The sequence below is a fragment of the Psammomys obesus genome, unplaced genomic scaffold (genome assembly GCF_907164565.1).
Source record: "Psammomys obesus unplaced genomic scaffold, mPsaObe1.curated_primary_1811, whole genome shotgun sequence".
Classification (NCBI taxonomy): Eukaryota; Metazoa; Chordata; class Mammalia; order Rodentia; family Muridae; genus Psammomys; species Psammomys obesus.
This window is the reverse complement of record NW_026596155.1, coordinates 25,679-44,682: the sequence shown is the minus strand read 5'-3', so window position 1 is coordinate 44,682 and position 19,004 is coordinate 25,679. Positions and strand designations below refer to the sequence as shown.

The 19,004-nt window shown below is 45.5% G+C and overlaps 1 protein-coding gene and 1 non-coding gene across 2 annotated transcripts in view; both read left to right on the top strand.

The window, feature by feature from the left end:
* The first annotated feature begins 1,270 nt into the window (after positions 1-1,270).
* The window catches only part of LOC129667099 (ATP-binding cassette sub-family G member 3-like), a 40,655-nt gene continuing 22,921 nt past the window's right edge, over positions 1,271-19,004 (top strand). Inside the window, exons 1-7 of the mRNA XM_055594541.1 lie at positions 1,271-1,410; positions 6,962-7,183; positions 8,246-8,305; positions 9,054-9,168; positions 10,274-10,426; positions 13,984-14,120; positions 18,281-18,432. Of these exons, the coding sequence (XP_055450516.1) occupies positions 6,981-7,183; positions 8,246-8,305; positions 9,054-9,168; positions 10,274-10,426; positions 13,984-14,120; positions 18,281-18,432 (820 nt within the window). The 5' untranslated portion in view covers positions 1,271-1,410; positions 6,962-6,980. The remainder of the gene's footprint in view (positions 1,411-6,961; positions 7,184-8,245; positions 8,306-9,053; positions 9,169-10,273; positions 10,427-13,983; positions 14,121-18,280; positions 18,433-19,004) is intronic.
* On the top strand, positions 3,074-3,180 carry LOC129667157 (U6 spliceosomal RNA). Its single transcript, XR_008718703.1, has one exon. It is a non-coding gene; the product is annotated as a U6 spliceosomal RNA (small nuclear RNA).

Sequence of the window (19,004 nt, the reverse complement as noted above, 5' to 3'; positions counted from 1 at the left end):
CCAGGAGACCTGCTGGAGCAGAGCTTTGGTCCAGGAATCCATCCCTTGCTAGACAGAGCTGGAGCACTTCTGTAGGAGAAGCCTTTGCCTTCAGAGAGGCAGAACTTGAGCACTTTCAACTAGAATGGCTGCCCCAGGACCCTCCTGCCTCCCCCTTGTATTATTGGGCTTTTGGGTACTAGAGATCTGAACTCGGGTCCTCCTGGTAATATAGCCAGGCCACTGGCCTGCTTGTACTGTCTTTGTAGGTATCTTGTACTGCAATAGACATTAACTTCAACAAAAACATGTAACATTTTTATTCTTTGAGAAATGAGAGAATTTCAGACATGATAGACTTTAATTACATCCACCATCAGGCACCCTCCACTCCACCTTCTGATAAATTCCCCTCAGTTCCCCTTCAAACTGCAACTTCTCCCTCTTGGTGTTTCCCCTCCTTCTCTCCTTCCCTTTCTTCCTTCCTCCCTCCTTTCCTCCCTCCCTCAGTCCCTCCGTCCCTCCCTCCCCACCTCCCTGGACATTCCTCTCCTTCCCCTTCTTCTACAGCCCACTGGGTCCAGCCAGTGCTGCCCATCATGTATTCACGGGTGTTAACACCCCCTGCACAGTCAGCACACCAAGGACCACCCTGCTGAAGGAAACTGACCTTCCCTACCTGCCATCCTCAGCTCTCTCCACCTCCTCAGCTAGGTGTGTGTGGTGGGGGCAGGGCAGGAGGGAGGAGTGTGCCCCTCCCTAATCCACCCTAGAATGCTGACAGCCCTTGCCTCAGCCTTTAACTTCCTGGGCTTTGTGCACCATCTGAGGCAGGTTAACAGGGGAGGCTTGATCACCCCTCCCTCTTCTTGTTCTCTTAGAGGCAGAGCTCCTGGCACCCAGATCTGTCTCAGAGGCTCTAAAGAGGGATTACCATCATGAACAATGAATTACTTCTCAGTTGGTCTCTTCTGATATAAAAAGAAGCTTTCAGTTAAATTGAATTAACAACCTAGGTGCTTAGCAAAACACATCCTCTGCCATGTTTGTCCCTTTCTGTGTTAATAAAACATTCAACACCTGTTTATCTTTCCCCATCTGGGGTGAATAAAACACCACCACAGAAACAGTTACTTTAGTTTATATCTCTTCCCAGCTGCTGGCTTCTACTGGTCCAACACTGATATGGCCCTGACCTAGGGCACAGGGCCTTCTGCCCAGCTTTCTGGAAGCTTATCGGTCTCCACCAGGTGCCCTCTGTCCCAGGGTGTGACCCCTGCCTCTGCTCCCTCCACTTTTCCCCTCCAGGTCTTGTGGACAGGGGGAGGGCTGCAGAGGCTCCAGGACTGGGCCAGGCAGAAGCCAGAGCCTCAGGTGCCTTTGGGAGGCCAGAGCAGTAGCTCTAGTCCCAGGCCCCTGCATCTGACAGAGGTGAGTGTGTGTGGGGGGGCAGGAAATCCCAGGCAGCTTCATTTGCAAGTGTGAAATGCAAACTGACTGGTCAAGGCATGCAGTCCATGGAGGGTCCCCTGTTCAGGGCTGGTTGATGATGCACAACTTCTGATCTCCAAATGTGTGAATCAACACAGCTGATGTTGAACTGGTAAAAGTTTATGGAGCAGGAGCTACCAGTTGCGCAGAAGAACTCTGTTAACAGTGGGACTTAAGGGAGCTGAACAACTTGTTATTTTTCTTTATCACATGATATAAAATTGGCCCAGCAACCTCTAGTTAGATGTACAGATACACACCAACATCTTACAATTGTTACTCAGATAGTGCTTCCAGAAAAGGTTTGAATAGACAGAAAAATTAAAGGCCAAAATAACCAGATTGTAAACCTTTTAGTGGATTGTGTATCTGTAATGCCAGTTTCTTGTGTAATACTAGACCTGTAATCGCTGTGCACACTTCTGGGTATATTCAGAGGTTTGCAAACATATTTCTATCACCTACTCTGCTTACTTATACCCAGAGATGCTTTCCCACAGCTTCTCTTGGACTTTTCTGTGTGGGGGAGGGACAGAATGGCACACTGGGTGTGGAAGAAGTGCCTAGGGTAACCTTTAAAGTTGGTTCTTTTCTTCCAACATGCTGGGGCAGTCTCTCTGTAGTTCCGGCCATGCTAGGTACAAGCTGGCCCACCAGCTTCCTGCTGAGTCCTGTAGTTGGGATTGCAAAGGCTGTGCAGAAAGGGGAACATTTTCTTGGGCTAGAACTCAGATCATCAGTCCTGTACAGCCAGTGTTTTTACCTGCAGAGACATCCTGCAGGACTCTGGATAGATTTCAGAGCCTTTTTTTGGGTGTGTGGTTCAGAGGATCAAATCCAGAGCCTGGCATATGTTAGGCAAGTGCTCTGCCGGCCCTGTGGGATTATAATGTAGAAGCATTTCAGCTACAAATAGGGTAAGTTGACTTCCTCCTTTCCTGTTTATAGCTTTTTTATTTTTTTTGTCTCTTGTCTTATTTCTCTGAGGACTCAAGCCCTGCATTAAATAAACAGCAGTTGAGAGAATGGCCATCCTCAACTTAGTCCTGCTGTTACAGGGACTAATTTTATTCCCCTTTTAGCATAATGCTTCTGATAGGATTATCACAGGAGCCTGTATAATGTGCAGGTGTGAGCTCTCTCTTTCCAGTTTGTTCACGGATTTAATCAAGAATGTGTTAGTTTTTCAAAGGCTTCCTCCATCTATCGAGGTTGATTCTGTCATTCCTATCATGTGATGTGCTGAACTTCTTTTACTACTTTGCACATGTTGTAACATAACTTATTGTTCAATCGCCATATGTTTCTGTAGTTTCTCTTGCTGTTGGCCTTTAAACTTCGATTCCATTATGCTCTGATAGGATGCAAGAAATTACCTTTTTGATTTGTTAAAACTTGCTTTACATCTTAAGATGTGATCTGTTTTGTCAAAGACCCACGAGCTCCTGAGGAGAATGTGACTTTTATGCTTACTGTATGGAGTATTCAGTAGGCGTCTTTTGAGCCCATGTGGTCTATGGCACAGTAAACTTATCTCTGAAGTTTCCTGATGGGGGAGGTCTGGGTGGTCTGTTGATGTGAGCAGGTACTGAAGTCAACCACTGTGCTCACTTTGTCACCATGTAAACTAAAACTGGAACAATCCAGAGAAGATTAGCGTGGCCCCTGTGCAAGGATGACACACAAATTTGTGAAGTGTTCCGTATTTTGTAACACAACTGATGTGATGGGGGAAGGGTGTGCCTTAGGAGAGCAGGAGGGAAGTAAATACAGGAGGAGAGAAGTGGGCAAAATAGCAGTATGGATGCATGAAACCCACAAGGAAGCATACTATTACCTATTCCCCTAAATTAGTAGAATCTTCGAGCACACAGAGGCAGATGCTCATACACAGTTTTAATGAACCTTTCTCATGTAGGCTGATGGAGCTCCCTCTAAGATCCAAAGACCACCTAAGAGACACAAAACAAGCAGCAGATATGAGAAGCCCTGGTTTGAGTTGTAGGCCAGGGCTGTCTAAGAAACTCCTAGAACATACAGCCTGCTGCTACTGTGCTTGGTTATCCACCAACTAAGACACCATGCATTTCAGAAACAGGACCCAGAGGCTCCTGAGCTGGAACTGACTTGAAATCCACTCCCTGAGGATTAGCTTTTCTGGTACTGGGAGGCACCATACAACACTCCAAAGGAGAGAGGCAACCAACAGTCCCTCCAAGCTATGGCACTCATGAACCATATCAATGAGTGATGATAACCTGTAGGATAGTCCTGTGCATGCAGTAATGGCAAACAAACCTTGGCAGCAACCAACAGCTCTCTAATTGGGCTTTAGTCCTGCTCAACAATGGGCATAGCATGGCTGGTCCTGGAAACCTGGATAACTAACCAGTGCTGGTGAAGTCATGGTTATTGGAGGAGACTCTATGATTATTAATTTACTACAGAAGCATGATCTTTAACACCACTCTATAAACATCTGTCCTTAAACCATAGAGAAGTGTCATCGTGTAATTGTCACCCCTCATCAAGAAAACTTGGTTTTGCAGCAGATATAGACTTTTACAGCAAACCACAAACCACAATTAAAATGCAGTTTTAGAGCCCAGGTCCAATGGATGAATCCATAGTCACTTGCTCAGGGAACAGGCTCAGGGAACACTGTGGAAGATGGAGCAGCAGAGTCTAAGAGCCAGGGGAGGATGGATTTGCTGTGAGATTTTGACTCCAGAGACATCAGAATCTAAACCCATAAAGTTTCATCAATGTGGCTGCCCACATGTGAGCTGAAGAAGCAGGACAGCAACAGGCATGTCAAGACACATGGAAAAAGGTCGAGGAGACCTCAGCCTACAGAAAGACCTATAAGCTTCTGAGTAAAGCTGGGAGTAGAGAAATGGTCTCTTAAGAAAAGAGCACACCAGCTGCTTGAGCAGTGCCAAATGGGCAGCCGTGAAAACACACATACAAGTGACATTATAGGGACTCAACATGTTATATATACATATATATATATATATATATATGTATGTATATATAACAAATATATCTATGTACCTATATATATATGGCTACAATAATAATTTAGAAAAAAAAGAGGCCACTAATTTGAAGGAAATTAGAGAGGGCTACATGGGTGGATTTGGACAAGGGAAAAAGTGTTGTTATAATTAAAATAAAATCTCAAAAATAATCAACAACAATAACAAAAGAAGTCAGCAAATAAATAGTTGGTAAAGTTGGAAGACTGACATTACCTAAGAGCACATTTGTTAATAAAACGCTGAGACGTCAAATCTTAAAGCATGGAGAAATATCAAAATAGCTATCACTGGACATGGAATATGTTCCTTTTAACTATGAGAATCTGAACATTATAGAAGATTTTAAAGCAAAAGTTTTGGGGATGGGAGCTACCAAAGCACAAACAAGAAAAGGAACCAGTTAATCTGAACCACAACCATTTCCTTCCAGGAAGCAGTAAGTCACAGCTGCTTCATGGGTCCCCACGGTCAGAGACCTTGGCTTGATGGCATTTGTCTGCCTGATCAGATTACAAGCCTGCAAGTTTAGGAAGTGAGCTTTGTTCATTTTAGCTGTCTCTAAGACAAGTAGCAGAGCCCAGGGAACGCACAGTCCCCTGAGCTTCCACATCTTTTCTCTCACTGTATGGGAGCTCACTCGATGAATGTCTTCCATGCTGAACACTCAGGAAGGATAGTTCACACATCTCATGGTCCTATATCTCATGGCAGATTGTTCTAATTAATATGTTCTAATATTAATAGTTATCTTTATTTTTCCTAACTTCCTAACTTTCCTGACTTTATGTGCTGGGATCAGTTGATGCAGGGGGTGATGGGGAGGGGGCTTTCCTTATCTGAGAAGAGCAGGGGAAGGGAGAATAGGTGAGGAGGGGGGACCTGAATGAGAGGAGGAGGGGGCCGCAATTGTGATGTACAGTGAATAAACAAATAAATAAATTTAATAAAATAGAAAACACAAGACAAGGATATTTAAGACATTAAAACATTTAAAATATTAAAATAATGGAATATATTAAAATATCTCATAAGGTTTTTAATGTCTGGAAGACAGAATGGGAAGCCCCTCACTCTTGATGCTCTCATAGAATTTGCCAGGTCTGGGGTCAGGGTCACAGGTGCTGTGCACCCTTGCACAGGTTGGCGCTTGACGCTGCACAGGAGCGCAGTGAGAACAGAGCATCACTCACAAGGCAGACTTCCTCCTTTCTATATGTCTCTGCCGCTGCCAGCCCCACAGGGATTTGTGGTCTGAAGTCTGGGAAGACACTTCCGGTTGTGGACTTCCTCTAAACAAAGTACTGTCTCTGAGGTGCTTTGGGGATGGATGGCAAACAGAGCATGGAGTCCTGCACTGGAGAGGGGGAGTCCTGGGACCCGGGCTGTCTGCCTGCCTAAGCATCTTCAGATCCCATCTGGCAATACCCTGCCATGCGATGTGGAGGAAGCTGTGGAAACTGAGTGACCCTGGTAACATGGGGTCAGAGTTCTCAGCCCCTGTCTGCAGCACACATCATGCAGTGTGAGTCAGTGTCAGAAACCCAGGCTCTGCAAGCCACATGCCCAGACCCCTCGGGCACAGTGGTCATCCACAGGAGCCATGCCGTTCCTAGTGACAGGACAGCGGCTGTCTGTCCTGCTTCCTCCACAGCCTGACCTGTCCTCCCATTTCTGCTGCTGTCCCTCATGGCCGCCTGACAGCCAGGGCATCCCAAAAAACCACGGCTTCTGCTTGATGATTATGGACCCGCAGCAGCACAGTCAGACTCAGAAAACAGAAGCTCCTGGTTCCAGCACCGTGAGATGTAGAGTCTGTGGAAATCAGGCTGTGGTGGTCTCCGTGTTCCTTTGTAACATCCAGGACAGCATTTTCAGTGTGCCTTGCCATACGTGACTCCATTTGTAAAGCATGGAGTCCTGCACTGTGCTTTGAGGCAATCTGCACCTTGGACATGTCTGTACCTTGAACTCACACCGTGCCTTGAACCAAATGTATATTTTGGCTGCCCTGTTACAGAATAGTTGTGTTGTTTTTCCCTGACACAAGTCCACACTTCTGGACACACAGACACACACATACACACACACACACACACACACACACGTGGAGAGGCAATGGTGTTCATTTATCCTGCCTCTGAACTCACATTGTATCATAATATGGTTTTGAAGTAAGACACATCTGCCCTCCCATTTGTCTCTCTATGAATAACATTTATCCTCAACTCGTTGGGCCCAGGTGTTTCTTCGGGGTGTGGTACCTCAGGGGAGTCTATGTGCTTAGTCCTGTCTGCTTTTCATTTGGGTTGTTAGGAAATCCCAGCAGTCTGTCCTGTTCATCAGGAAGGAACCTGCCTATGACAGCACAGCTCAAAGAGGTCTGTGTGTGGTTGTGTTATAATTTTGCTGTCTGGACCATTAACTTCCTATTGCTTTTCCTTCTACAGGAAGAAAGACCCTCTTGAGATGTCTTCCAATGATGACCCCATAGTAATCCCAATGCCAGAGAGAAATCCCAGTGACCCTCCTGGAATGAGTGCCAGTGGCCAGAAGACTTTGGCTGAAGAAGCTGTGTTGAGTTTTCATAACATCAGCTATGGAGAAACAGTGCAGAACGGCTTTCCTCTTTGTAAAAAGACATATGTGGTAGAGAGACTGTCAAATATCAGGTATGTTCACAAAATAAAGACAACGGAGAGAACACTGTATTGAATAGCTTTTTCAAGAAACACACTTTCCCTGTTTCCAATAAGCTGTGTGTATGTGTGTACACTCCTTCTCCCAGCCCAGCCAAGGCCACTGGTCTTGGGCCCTGGTCCTCTCTGCTCCTCTACTCTGAGCTCCCGCCATTTTCTCACTGAGAAGGGGGTGGGCAGGACAAAGGATTGACACATTATCTGAATAGGAAATGACAAAGGGGAGGCAGCTATGTTTTATACAAGAATATGCCCTTTCCAGTCTGAATATTCACTAATCGATCATTCAGTCAGTGTTTGGGCTGATTTGTGTGTGTGCTGTAACTGTAAATCAGTAAACAATGTCCTCCAGCTGAGGGGTCTGTCCCAGTTCTAAGCGGAGCATAATCTGACCTATTTATCAGGGAGGGAACCATCATTTTCCTGGGGTGTGTATTTTGCTATTCTATTTTCTTTCAGTTGTTTTTCTCTAGTGTTAATCCTGGAAGCAGTTTCCTATCCTCTGAGTGCTTCTTTCTAGTCACTGGATTTCTGCTTAAGATGTACTGCTTGTAGTTTGATTTTGTTTTACCAGCAGGGACACAGCTACCAGTATCCAATGAATCGCTGCTTTCCTGTGCAGAGGTTCAGTGGGTAGCAACCAGGGCTATGTGAAGACACTGAACAACCCTCAGCCAGAAGCTGTTCCAGACTTGACACATGCAGGCTGTGTGAGCACTGGGGTCTCCATGAGAACCCGCTGCTTGTGTCAAGGAACACTGAACTTAGGAGCCCTGCTTGTCAAAAACACCAAGTGGTGTAAGGAGTAAACAAAAGGGCTCTGTGATATTGGAGGATTTTTCTGACGAGTCCCCACTAACAGTCAACAGCTTTTGTCAATAGCAGACCTCTATTAACATTTAAGAATTCCCTGTGGGTGTGTGCTGAATTCTGTCTACAATGTCATCCAACTTCACTGAGCATACCCCGTGTAGACACTAAGCTCCATAACACCTTCACAATGACACGTAAACCAGTGTGATTTTGTGTTTACAGTGGGATCATGAAACCTGGCCTCAACGCCATCATGGGACCTCCAGACGGGAGCAGATCTCTGTGAGTATAACAGGAAGCACACCCAAGACCCTCGTATCTAGTTCCTGTGCTTTAAAACAATCAGTTTTGTATGACTTGTCAGGTGTTGTGTGAGTGTGTCTAGTCTGGTCCTATGTGCTGTGGAGAAAGGGCAGGAGGCACGCCTTCTGATTTTCTGCAAAGTACAGGAGTCTCACCAGGTCTGCCTTGCTGATAGGAAATGATAAAGTGATTGACATGTGGTGTTGTGTGGTGCTATTATTAATGGGGCTGGAGACAGATCGTGTTAAATCTAGGACGGTGAAGCAGAAGTTGACTGCTGGTGAGAAAGCATCATCTCCAGGCCAAAGTTCTCAAAGCACAGCAGCATGTGCCCTGGGTTCCGTCTTCAAGGCTGGGTAGCAGAGAGGGCAGCCACGAGGACCATGTCTGGCATTCATTATTCTGGGCTGTATTATAGCACATAATGAACAGAAGGAAGTGTCTGTGTGTGTGTGTGTGAGAGAGAGAGAGAGAGCGTGTGAGCAAATGTGACTGTGTGTGAGAGTGTGCGTATGTGTGAGTGTGTGTGAGAGTGTATATGTGAGGGAATGTGAGTGTGTGTGTGTGAGAGAGTGTGTATGTGTGAGTGTGTGTATGTGTGTGATTTTTGGCTCTTTCTCTACTTATTTTTCAGTTTTACTTCATAAGCAGAATTTCCATTCTGAGCAGGATGATGTAGCTTTTGTCGAAGGGGAAATAAATGACACAGGGATGTAACCCTTTGTAGGTTACTGGATGTCTTGGCAGCAAGGAGAGACCCACGTGGATTATCAGGACAGATTCTGATAAACGGAAAACCCCGGCCCGCCAACTTCACATGTACTTCTGGTTATGTACCACAGGTAAGTGCTGGTGGGTTTGTAAGTGTAGATGTCCTCTGCTTGTGCGCGGGCAGGTGCTCAGCTTATAGACCCGTGTCCTTCCAGTTAATGATATGACAGGCTCATGGGCCCAGCTTTCTCAACCCCAACTTTTCATAGTGAACCATTGGCCTGACTACGACATCTGAGGCACAGTGCTCTTCATTGCTGCTGGGGCTTAATTCTACGAAGGGCAGCTGCTGTCCACTCTTGCCCTCCTCCAGCTTTCCCCACTGCATAGACCAGGTGGTCTGCCCACGGTTACAGGCAGCAGTCAACAAAGTCTCTGTGCTCTGCCTGGAAGGCCGGTGGGAGGGGAAGGAAATGATCAGGTCAGGCCCCGTGTAGTGGGAGCTCTTGCTTTCTCAGCTGTATCATGTGAAAGTGGTTTTGTTTGTTTGTTTGTTTGTTTGTTTGTTTGTTTTTGTCACAAGTGTGGGATGTGGAAATGTTTTCACTTCACTCTCAGCTGACCAAACCTCCTGTGGGAAGGCATGTGATGTTTTCCAGATGGAAACTGCCTCCAGCGAGAGGAGCATGGTTTCTGCCAGCTGGAAAATACCCGTGTGGACTCAGAGAAGGGATAAATAGGAGCTCAGAGTCAGAGAGAATAAACACTGGGCTTGGCTCCTCATCCCTTCACTAGGCTTCTCGTTGCTTCACTAAGCTTAGCATCACTTTGCTATAGCCCAGAGATTTCTCTGTGCCATTGCTGGTGATTCAGGTTGCTCTTTGACTTTGGCTGCTGGTATCCTGAAGACTGAGATTGGGATTTTCACCAAAGAACCCAACAACCCTAAGGAGTAGGAAGTAGCTAAAGAGCTCTATAGCCCTTTTCCCTGCTGAACTGCTTTTTCCTACCAAGGGTCAGGGGTGGGGGTGGGGGTGGAAAGGAGACAGAGGCATTTAAAAACTCTAAATAAAGTAGGCTTTACAAAATCCTATGGCTCAGTTCTAGGAATTATTAAACTTGAGAACTTGTTTTTATATAGAGCATTACACTGGTATGTTTTATATATGGACTAGGTTGTATCTTTCAGAGAGATGGTCTCGGTGATAACTACCACTAATTCTGTTTACCCTTCAGAATGACGTGGTGATGGACACAGTGACTGTGAGAGACAATTTAGAGTTCTCAGCAGCCCTTCGTCTTCCAATGACTACAACAAGAGATGAAAAGAGAAGGCGCATCAATGAGGTCCTTGAACTTCTGCATCTGGATAAAGTGGCAGATCGCAAGGTGAGGTGAAGAAGAGTCTTGAAAGACTCAGGGCAGGAAAAAAAATCCCTGTGTGGCTAACAGGACACTCCAGCAGCTGTTACCTATAATGTGTGTGGTCAAAGGGGGCTGCTGTAGGACTGTTTACAGGATGCAAAGGTGGAAATTGAGCTGGAAGCCATCTTAACAATGGCTTAGGCCAGGAGTGGCCTGTGATCCAGCAGGGGAAATTGCTCCTTACATGGCCATTTCCAAGTGTTCTTCACATGAGCCCCTCAGCGTTAAACTCATGACTCATTTGGAAATTTGACAAGTGCTTCTGTTTATGGTCTCTTCCTGCAGAGCAGTGGTTCTCCACCTTCCCAATGCAGCAGCTCTTTAATACAGTCCCTCGAGCTGTGCTGACCCCAGCCATAAAGTTATTTTGTTGCTACTCCATGACTGTAATTTTTCTACTGTTGAGAACAGTAATGCAAATATCTGATATGTGACCCCTGGAGGGGTCGTGGCCAAGGGTCGAGAAGCACTGCTCTAGAGGTCTGCGTTCCCATATCTGATAGGAGATTGCAGACTCGGGCTTGGTGGTTCACCCTATGTTAGCTTTTTTTCCATGACTGTCTTGGTCTCTGTGGCATTCAGTTCTAACGTGTTTAGCGCTTGTTATTCTCTGTAGCCTTTTGTCTGTGTGTTGTCTCTTATCCTGTCTGAGGTGGCTACTTTTGACTGTCAACCTGAACAGTCTAGAATCACCTGGAATCATCTAGAATGTAGAGTCTAGGAGGAGGAATCTCTCTGTAGGCGATTGTCTTGATAAGTTCATGGATGTGGAGAGACCCGGCTCACTACAGGCAGCACCATCTTTGGGCTTGTGTCCTGGTGGGATAAGAATGGAGACAGTGAGCTGAGCGCTGACACACGTGCGTGCATTCTCTCTGTGCTCTTGACTGGATGCAACCAGCTGCGTCAGGTTCCTGAGCTGGCTTCCTGAAGTGACTGACTGTGCTTTAAAACTGCGTTCAGATGAAAGTTTTGCTCCCTGTTTACTTTTCACCAGAACACTTTACCTTAGCACCTGGACAGAAAACTAAGGTATTCTTCCACCCTCACTCCCTGATTGCTCATCTTCTGTTGATGTTCTCTTCCAGCTCTCAGGTTAGGTTTAGAGGTACAGCCTGGGGCTAGAGCAACAAGAGAAGGACAGAGTGACTCCTATGGAGGCTCATGCAGGCTCAGGAAGGGCAGGAGATGAATGGTGAGCTTCTCCGTAATATGGAACAGCTAACTAGTTTCTAACCGACATACTAAGAAGATTATGATGTAATACTTCATCTCTGCATACTTAAGTATTCTTCATGCTTTAAAAAAGGACATTTGCTCACCTTCACAATGCCATTATTAACTATCAAGATGAATAAAATCTTGATACCCACAGCTCTGCCAGGTCAGTACCCATTCCCATTCCTCAAATGCCCTTCATCACTACACTGTTAATAGAACTTGAGCAGTTTAACTTACTATGTGTGTATCGTTTCTAAATATCAGGCTGTTTCCCTCTTCTTGTGTCCCCGAAGCCTTCCTGCCTCTCACACTGAAGCTGACTCCTTGAGAGATTGTACATACATGCGTGGTGAGCAGACCTTTGGAGTTGTGGATGGAGACGGGCTCCCGGAGTGTAATTCCCTTGCTTTACTCCTGTGGTGGCCCTTTCTTAGAACAAGGAGGAGGAACAAGACCCTGGCTCTTGATTCCTGAGAGACTTCTCCAAAGTCTGTTATGAGATGCTTGTCTTGGTGGGAAGAATAACAAAAACCTGTAGTTTACCACACTTTCTCTTTTCCTGAGCAATGGAATTGTGTTTGCTTTGGCTCTGTTTATAACTTGGTTTTACATTTACCGTAAGGTATGTAGTTTTGCTATGTTTTAAACAATCATCAGTCATTGTCCTAAGCTGCTTACTTGGCTTTTTAGGTACAAGACATGGGTACAGAGTTTAAGCCCAGGAACTGTTCTCTATCTCTCTTTCCCTCTCAACCTTCCTAGTCCCTCTTACATTACACAGTGACACTGACTTATAAAAAGACTATGGCAGTTTGACCTTTTGCATTTGTCCACAATTGTGAGTCATGAATTCTGTGATGCTGTACAGTGCAAATAATGTCAATATGAAGAGTCTTAAGGAAGTTGAAAATTAATTAACTTATGGAAAGTCATGAGATTTGACAGATTGCAAGAATTTTCATAATAAAACTTTTTAAGGATAACCTTCAAATGTATGAGTGTATGTGTGTGTGTACGTGTGAGTGCATGTGTGAGTGTATGTATGTGAGTGTGAGTGTGCGTGTGTGTGCCTGCCCACCTGAGAGTCACAGCACACACATGGAAGTCATAGAACTCCTTTCTCAAGGGCCCTTTCTCTCCTCCCACCTTGTTTATGGGCAGGGCCTGTCTTCTGCTGGTGCCTGACATGCACGGCCAATGCTGCTGACCCATCCCCTGACCCATCTTTACGTCTGGGTGGCATTTGCATACATGCCAGGGTACGTGTAGGTGTGACTTCTCAGGGTTGAACCAGGCTTCAGGCTTGTGCTTTTCCCTGCTCAGCCTTCTTGCAACTCCTAATAAGATTTCCAGATAGGAAATGCAGAGGGAGTATGTGCTTACTGAAAGAATGGGATAGTTCTACAGTCAGCACAGCAGTGTCCTTCCTAACAGCATCCTTCTGGGTTTTTGAGTCATTACTATTTTCTCATATACTGAGGAAAGCTATTTCCCACGGCACATTTTAAGAAAACACTAGGTAATGTCTTACTCCTGAGACTTAGATAATTCATAAAAATAAGGACCTATGGTTCCCTACAAAACCTAAGCTCTCCAGGTGAGTAATCCTTCATATCTTCAGCCATGTCAAGTCCACATCGTCCGCATTCCCCAGACATCCCTGTGTGCCGTCATTAGGGCTAGATCATGGTTCTGCTTATTATGTGTACAGAGTTTAACCCTCAGAATCGTTCCTTGTCTCTCTTTCTCCTCAACCTTCCTAGTTCCTCTCACATTACACTCATAAAAAGACTGTGGTAGTTTGACCTTTTGCATTTGTCCATGAGTGTGAGTCATGAATTCTGTGATGCCAAACAGTGGAAATAATGTCAATATGAAGAGTCTTAAGGAAGTTGAAAATGTCCTAAGAAGGCAATGTGAACTTTTCACTTTGGAATTTTTGGTGAAAGCAGTGTGTATGTGTGTGTGTGTGTGTGTGTGTGTGTGTGTGTGTATGTGTGTGTGTGTGTATGTATGTATGTGTGTCTCATTCTGTGAGTGTGATAACTCAGGAGCCTAGAACATGTGCCTTCCTAAGGAACAAACATTATCTGTTCTCAACACGGGCATCATGACAAGTCTGACCCGAGCCTCTTTCTCCTCTCTTGGGAAGAGAAGCCTCCTTATTCTCCACGGTGCCCACGTTTTTGCCCTTTGGGAGAATGACATAAGAGAAACTTTTCTTGCTGGAACAGGCTCGTTCACCCAAGGACAGCGACTATGGTTGGTTTTGGTGGTAACGATGGTCAATGGTGCTTCAGCCTAGATCTAAAGAGCTTAAGAAGAGAACCAGCATCGCAGTGGAGCTGGTCGCTGACCATCCCATTTTGTTCCTGGATGAACCCACCACCGGCTTTGACTTGAGTATGGAGAATGATGTCATCTCAGTTCTGAGAAGGTAAGAGCTAAAGGGACAGCATGGTTCTATTTACTTCATACCTGGTCACTTGTGTGTGTGTGTGTGTGTGTGTGTGTGTGTGTGTGTGTTTCAGGAGACTCAGAAGTAAGCTACAGAATTCATCCTTGTTTATCAGTGGGGAACTTTAGTTAACAAAGAAGAGGCTTCAAGAACAGTGAGACGGATGGTAAAGGAGGAATATTGCTTTAAGTACCATGTCCCTGACACCCTCAAGTATGTGACAAGTGACCTGTGGCCAAGACGGAGAGATTCGGACAGAGAGGTAGCAGGAGGGAAAGTGCATTTGCTCTGAGGCAAAGTGTGTTTGCTGTGTTTGGAACATTATATGGTCAGGGTGGACTAGAGCCTGGTGGCCTGAGGAGAAGGAAGGTGTCAGGAGCACTGCTGCAGACACCAGAGCCTGGGTGACTTGACAGAAGTTATGTTTCTTACAGTTCTGGATCCTGGAAGCCAGATATTACGGTGTCCACAGGCTGTGTCTGTCGAGGCCCGTCCACTGAGCTCGGGCCGTGCCTCCTCCCTCTGCATGTGTCTGTGTCCAGATATCCTATGACACCACTTAGCTTAGGACACACTTGTGGTGTCATTTAAGTGTGATTAGCTTTTAAAGGCTCTGTCTCCAGTCCTGGCTACATTCTCAGTTCTTTGATGTGAGGTCCTCCAAGCCCTCCACGTTCACAACTGAAGTGTGTGTATGGGGTTGGATGGAGAGTCCTAGGTCCCTCAGGCCACAGTGAGTAAGAAGGTTTCCCCGAGGCCGGGCATGCAGGAGGTTAGCTGTAGAGGAGAGCAGTCATGGTGGAGGTGCGCAGGGCACCCTGGGGATGAGAAGATGTGGGCAGCAGGCTGAGATGAGGGGATGCCTCAGCTGGGAGATGGCAGGATGTGCATGGGCTTCCTAGATAAAAAACAGCATTATCTCAGGGATTAGCCCTGGATGTGGTGCTGAGGGAATGGTTTCTGAGGTGTGGCTCCCGAACCCTGGGAAGAATGAAGGAAGGGAAGCAGTATCTCCTTCCCTTAAGAAAGAAGGCTGCAGCTGAAGTATTTGTAGAGAAAAGGTGTAATCATCGGGTTTTATACATTTTAAAAATTATTAAGAGTTTCACACTGACTGAATAATCCGAAGAACCACATAAGCCTAGGCTCTTGCTGTTGGCCTTTGCTGCGCTGTCTTTCCTGCCTGCCGCGTGTTCTCTGTTCTGACATCACGGTCCATGACCCTAAATAGTCCTGCCTGTAGCTTCAGGAACCAAGAGGCTCCCAGAGTACCTTCCCAGTGAGGAGGTCAGCAAGCAGGGCCTGTCATCTCCCTGTTAGTGGTCACCACTTCCTGTCTGGCCCCTTCCTGTCTGCTTCAGGATACTCTAAAATGGAGTTCTGTCAGTTTCCAGTGTGGAGTGCTTCTCTCTGCTCTGCTTCTCCTGCCATTGCTAGTCTTAGTGCATGGGGTCATGCTAAGTGTGATTTACTCCAGTGTTCTGGGTGCAGACTCAAGCCCTGACATGCTGTGTTCCCCTTGGCCTCCAACACAGCTGGCAGTGCATAGGAATATTTTTAAAGATTCATGGTAGGAATATTTTTAAAAAGTTTTCACATTGGTTGAGTGATTGTTTGTGTGTGTGTGTGCACGTGTTGTTTGTATGCATGTGTAGAGCACGCATGTATAGGTCAGAGGACAGAATAGGGAGCTGGTTTCTCCTTCCACCAGGTGGGTTCTGGGGACTGATCTCAGATCTTCACACTTGGCAGCAAGCGTCTTTACCCACTGAGCCATCCTGCTTGCCTACATGAATCTTGGCCATCTTATCATGCTGGTGGTTGCTGGATTCTATGATATAAAATTATAATTTCTTATTTTGCTTTTCATTGATCGTCTGTCAGGGAGAACAGCTCTTATTAAGCTATTATTAAGCTCTATTAAGCTCTTATTCTGTTCCTCATCTTGTCTCTACCATCTAGCTTCCATGTGAGCTGGTAACTTCTGCTCTTGTTTATTTACTTCCCAAGCAGACGTGGCATTCTGTGTGGTTTCTCTTCTCAGCTTCCATTTTGCACAATGGACTATAACATGCGATTCCTCATTTTTCTAAGTAGCAAATCAATCGTGGAGCTAATAAAAGGCCCTTCACGGTGAGAGTTTTTTATGTTTTTATCTGTTTTTTTAAGAATTTCACACAATATATTTCAGTCCTATTCATTCCTTCAAAAAGGATTCATGTTTTTAAAATAACACTTTTTAAACAAAATCTTTGACTAGGGCTGGAGAGATGGGTGAGCAGTTCAGAGCACTGGCTGCGCTTCCAGAGGTCTCAGGTTCAATTCCCAGCACCCGCATGGAGGCTCACAGCATCTCTTCCACACTTCCAGGGAATCTAATTCATACTTGTCACCTCCAAGTACACAGGAACACATGTGGTGCTCAGACATACATTCAGGCAAACACCCAAACACATAAAGTACAGCAAATAAGTATAGTTTAACATTCATTTTTAAGGTAAAATTTTACTTTCCTTTAAAAAACATCACCTTCTCTGTCTCTGTTGTGAGGACGGCCAGGGTTGCAAAGCGCAGCTGTGAGAGGAGGTCCTGATGCCACTCAGGGCCGTCCTGGGCCTTGCTTTGAGGAAGGCTCTAACCCCCTCTGCTCTGCCTCCATCTGCCTAATGTTCTGGCTTTCCCTGCTGCACTTTGTCCTTATGGTGGTCTCTTTGATCAACTTAATTGCTCACCAGCTGTTTCTCTTTCTCCTCCTACTTCTCTTTTTTATTACTTCCCTCTCCCGTCTCCTCTTCACCCTGATCCTCCCTTTCTCAAGCATATACAGGGGTGCTCCAGCACCTGTCGCAGTGAGCTCCAGTAGCTTCTGGAGGGACATTTGTACTTCCTGCTGTGTGTAGCTGTTCTCTTCTTAGATGGCGGTGCTCTGTGTTACCCTCCCATATAACAGGAGGCTCTTTTGTTTACGGGGAATCCTGGTCTAATTCTGAGCCACCTGTGTTGCTGTTCCTCTGTGGCCTGGTTGTCTCTGAGGCAGTCTTCCTGTAGACAGAGTGATACCTCACAGCATCTGCTTAGGAGAGGCTTTTCTTCAAGTTTCATGGATTTATTATTTTGCCGTGGAGATCAGGCTGAGCTCATTTTTTTCTTAGCGCTGGAATTCAAGGTGCACACTGCCAATCACAGATCTTCTGGTCTCTTTTTTCTTCTTCCTCCTTTCCTCCTTCCCTCTCTTCTTCCTTTCTTCCTTTGAGGAGGAAGCTCCCTTTCTGTCCTTCTTGCTTTTTTATTTTTGCCTACCTTCCTTCATTTTTACTTTCTCTCTTTTTGAAATAGAGTCTTATGTGATCTATTAGATCTTCTGGTTGCTGGGAGTATACGGATATGCCACCATACCCAGCTTTTGTGAAAATGTTTAATAGCATCTTTAACCACTATTTTGGCTATTGGTTCTCCTACCAAAATATATGACTCTCTGAAGTTGTGCTTCAGTTTTCCCTGTCATGCAATTAAACCAGTGATCAAATCCCAGCTTTACCCCTCACTATCTGTGACCCCTTGGCCTGTTGCTTGGCCTTTTGAATCTCATCCTCAGAGAGGGGAAATTATATTACAATTGACTATGCTGATCTCATTAAAGTTGACATGAGGTTATAGCTGATGCATTCAGCAGTGAGATCAAGTGGTTAGTCATATGACTCACATTATCAGGACAATGAAAACCAATTCCTCAAAATGGAGAAACTGTCTGTGACCAGAGGGAATTGAGTCACAGTTTTAATGTTTGCTCTGTCATTGGTTGTCTCAGGCTTGGGTCAGCCTGCAGATCACCTGGGCTGCCTGTTAGTGATCCAGTTAACAGTCTGAGATCCATTCTGCCCAGGGATCTATACTGTCAATCAAACTCATGTGGACTCTGGACCACTAACAGCTCACACTTTAAGAATCCCTGTCTATAAACAGAAGCTTGGAGCTTGGTTTCTCTCCCAGGTGCATAAAACAAGTGAGATGAGATGTTTATTAGGGAAATTCAAGTGGAAATGCGAACAAAGAAGATAACTTCAGGAATAAAATATTTTGTTGAGAATTTCAAGGTTCTGATGTCCAGTGACTTAAGATGTTTTCGTCTTTGAACTTAGGATATCGAAGAAGGGACGGACAATCATCTTCTCCATCAAGCACCCTGTGTACTTCATCTTCAGATTGTTCGACAGCCTCACCTTAGTGGCCTCAGGAAAAGTCATGTTTCACGGGCCAGCAAAGAGTGCTTTGGAGTACTTCAAATACCAAGGTCAGGATGGCTCTGCTCTGAGAGCTCCTTCATCCACAGGGTCTGTGTAGAGAACAGGGGTCATCAGGGCTGCTGTCTGACCCAGTGCACACTCACTGTGTGTGGGTTTCTCCACTGTAGATACCTTTGGTTGATTTGGTGACAGGACTTTGGTTAGTTTTACAGTACTGGCTTGTTGTAAGGTCTCCTTTCTTTCTCCTGTCCTGTGTCCATGCCTGTGTTTGAGCATTTTTACTGAACCCCACGTTCTACTTTCCAGTTGTGGTGACCCTCGTAGCTGACATGCTGGCTTCAGGGGCTGTTATCTGTCATTGGAGTAGCTTTGGGATGGTCCAGCATCATGTCATTCTTGCTCATGTAGATGGTGATTTTCTGTTTCCCCCTAGGGTGTGATCTGAAGCTGAGAAGTGGGAGATTACTTAATTAGTGGTACCTTTACATTTCAGGTTCTGGCTGTGCTTGGGGCTAGAGAGACTTAAGTCTGGCTGCATATTTTTATCTCCCTGTTTTCTTTAGAGTCAGATGGGATGATGAAATATTTTTCAATGTTCATGCAGTCAGCTTCATCTTTT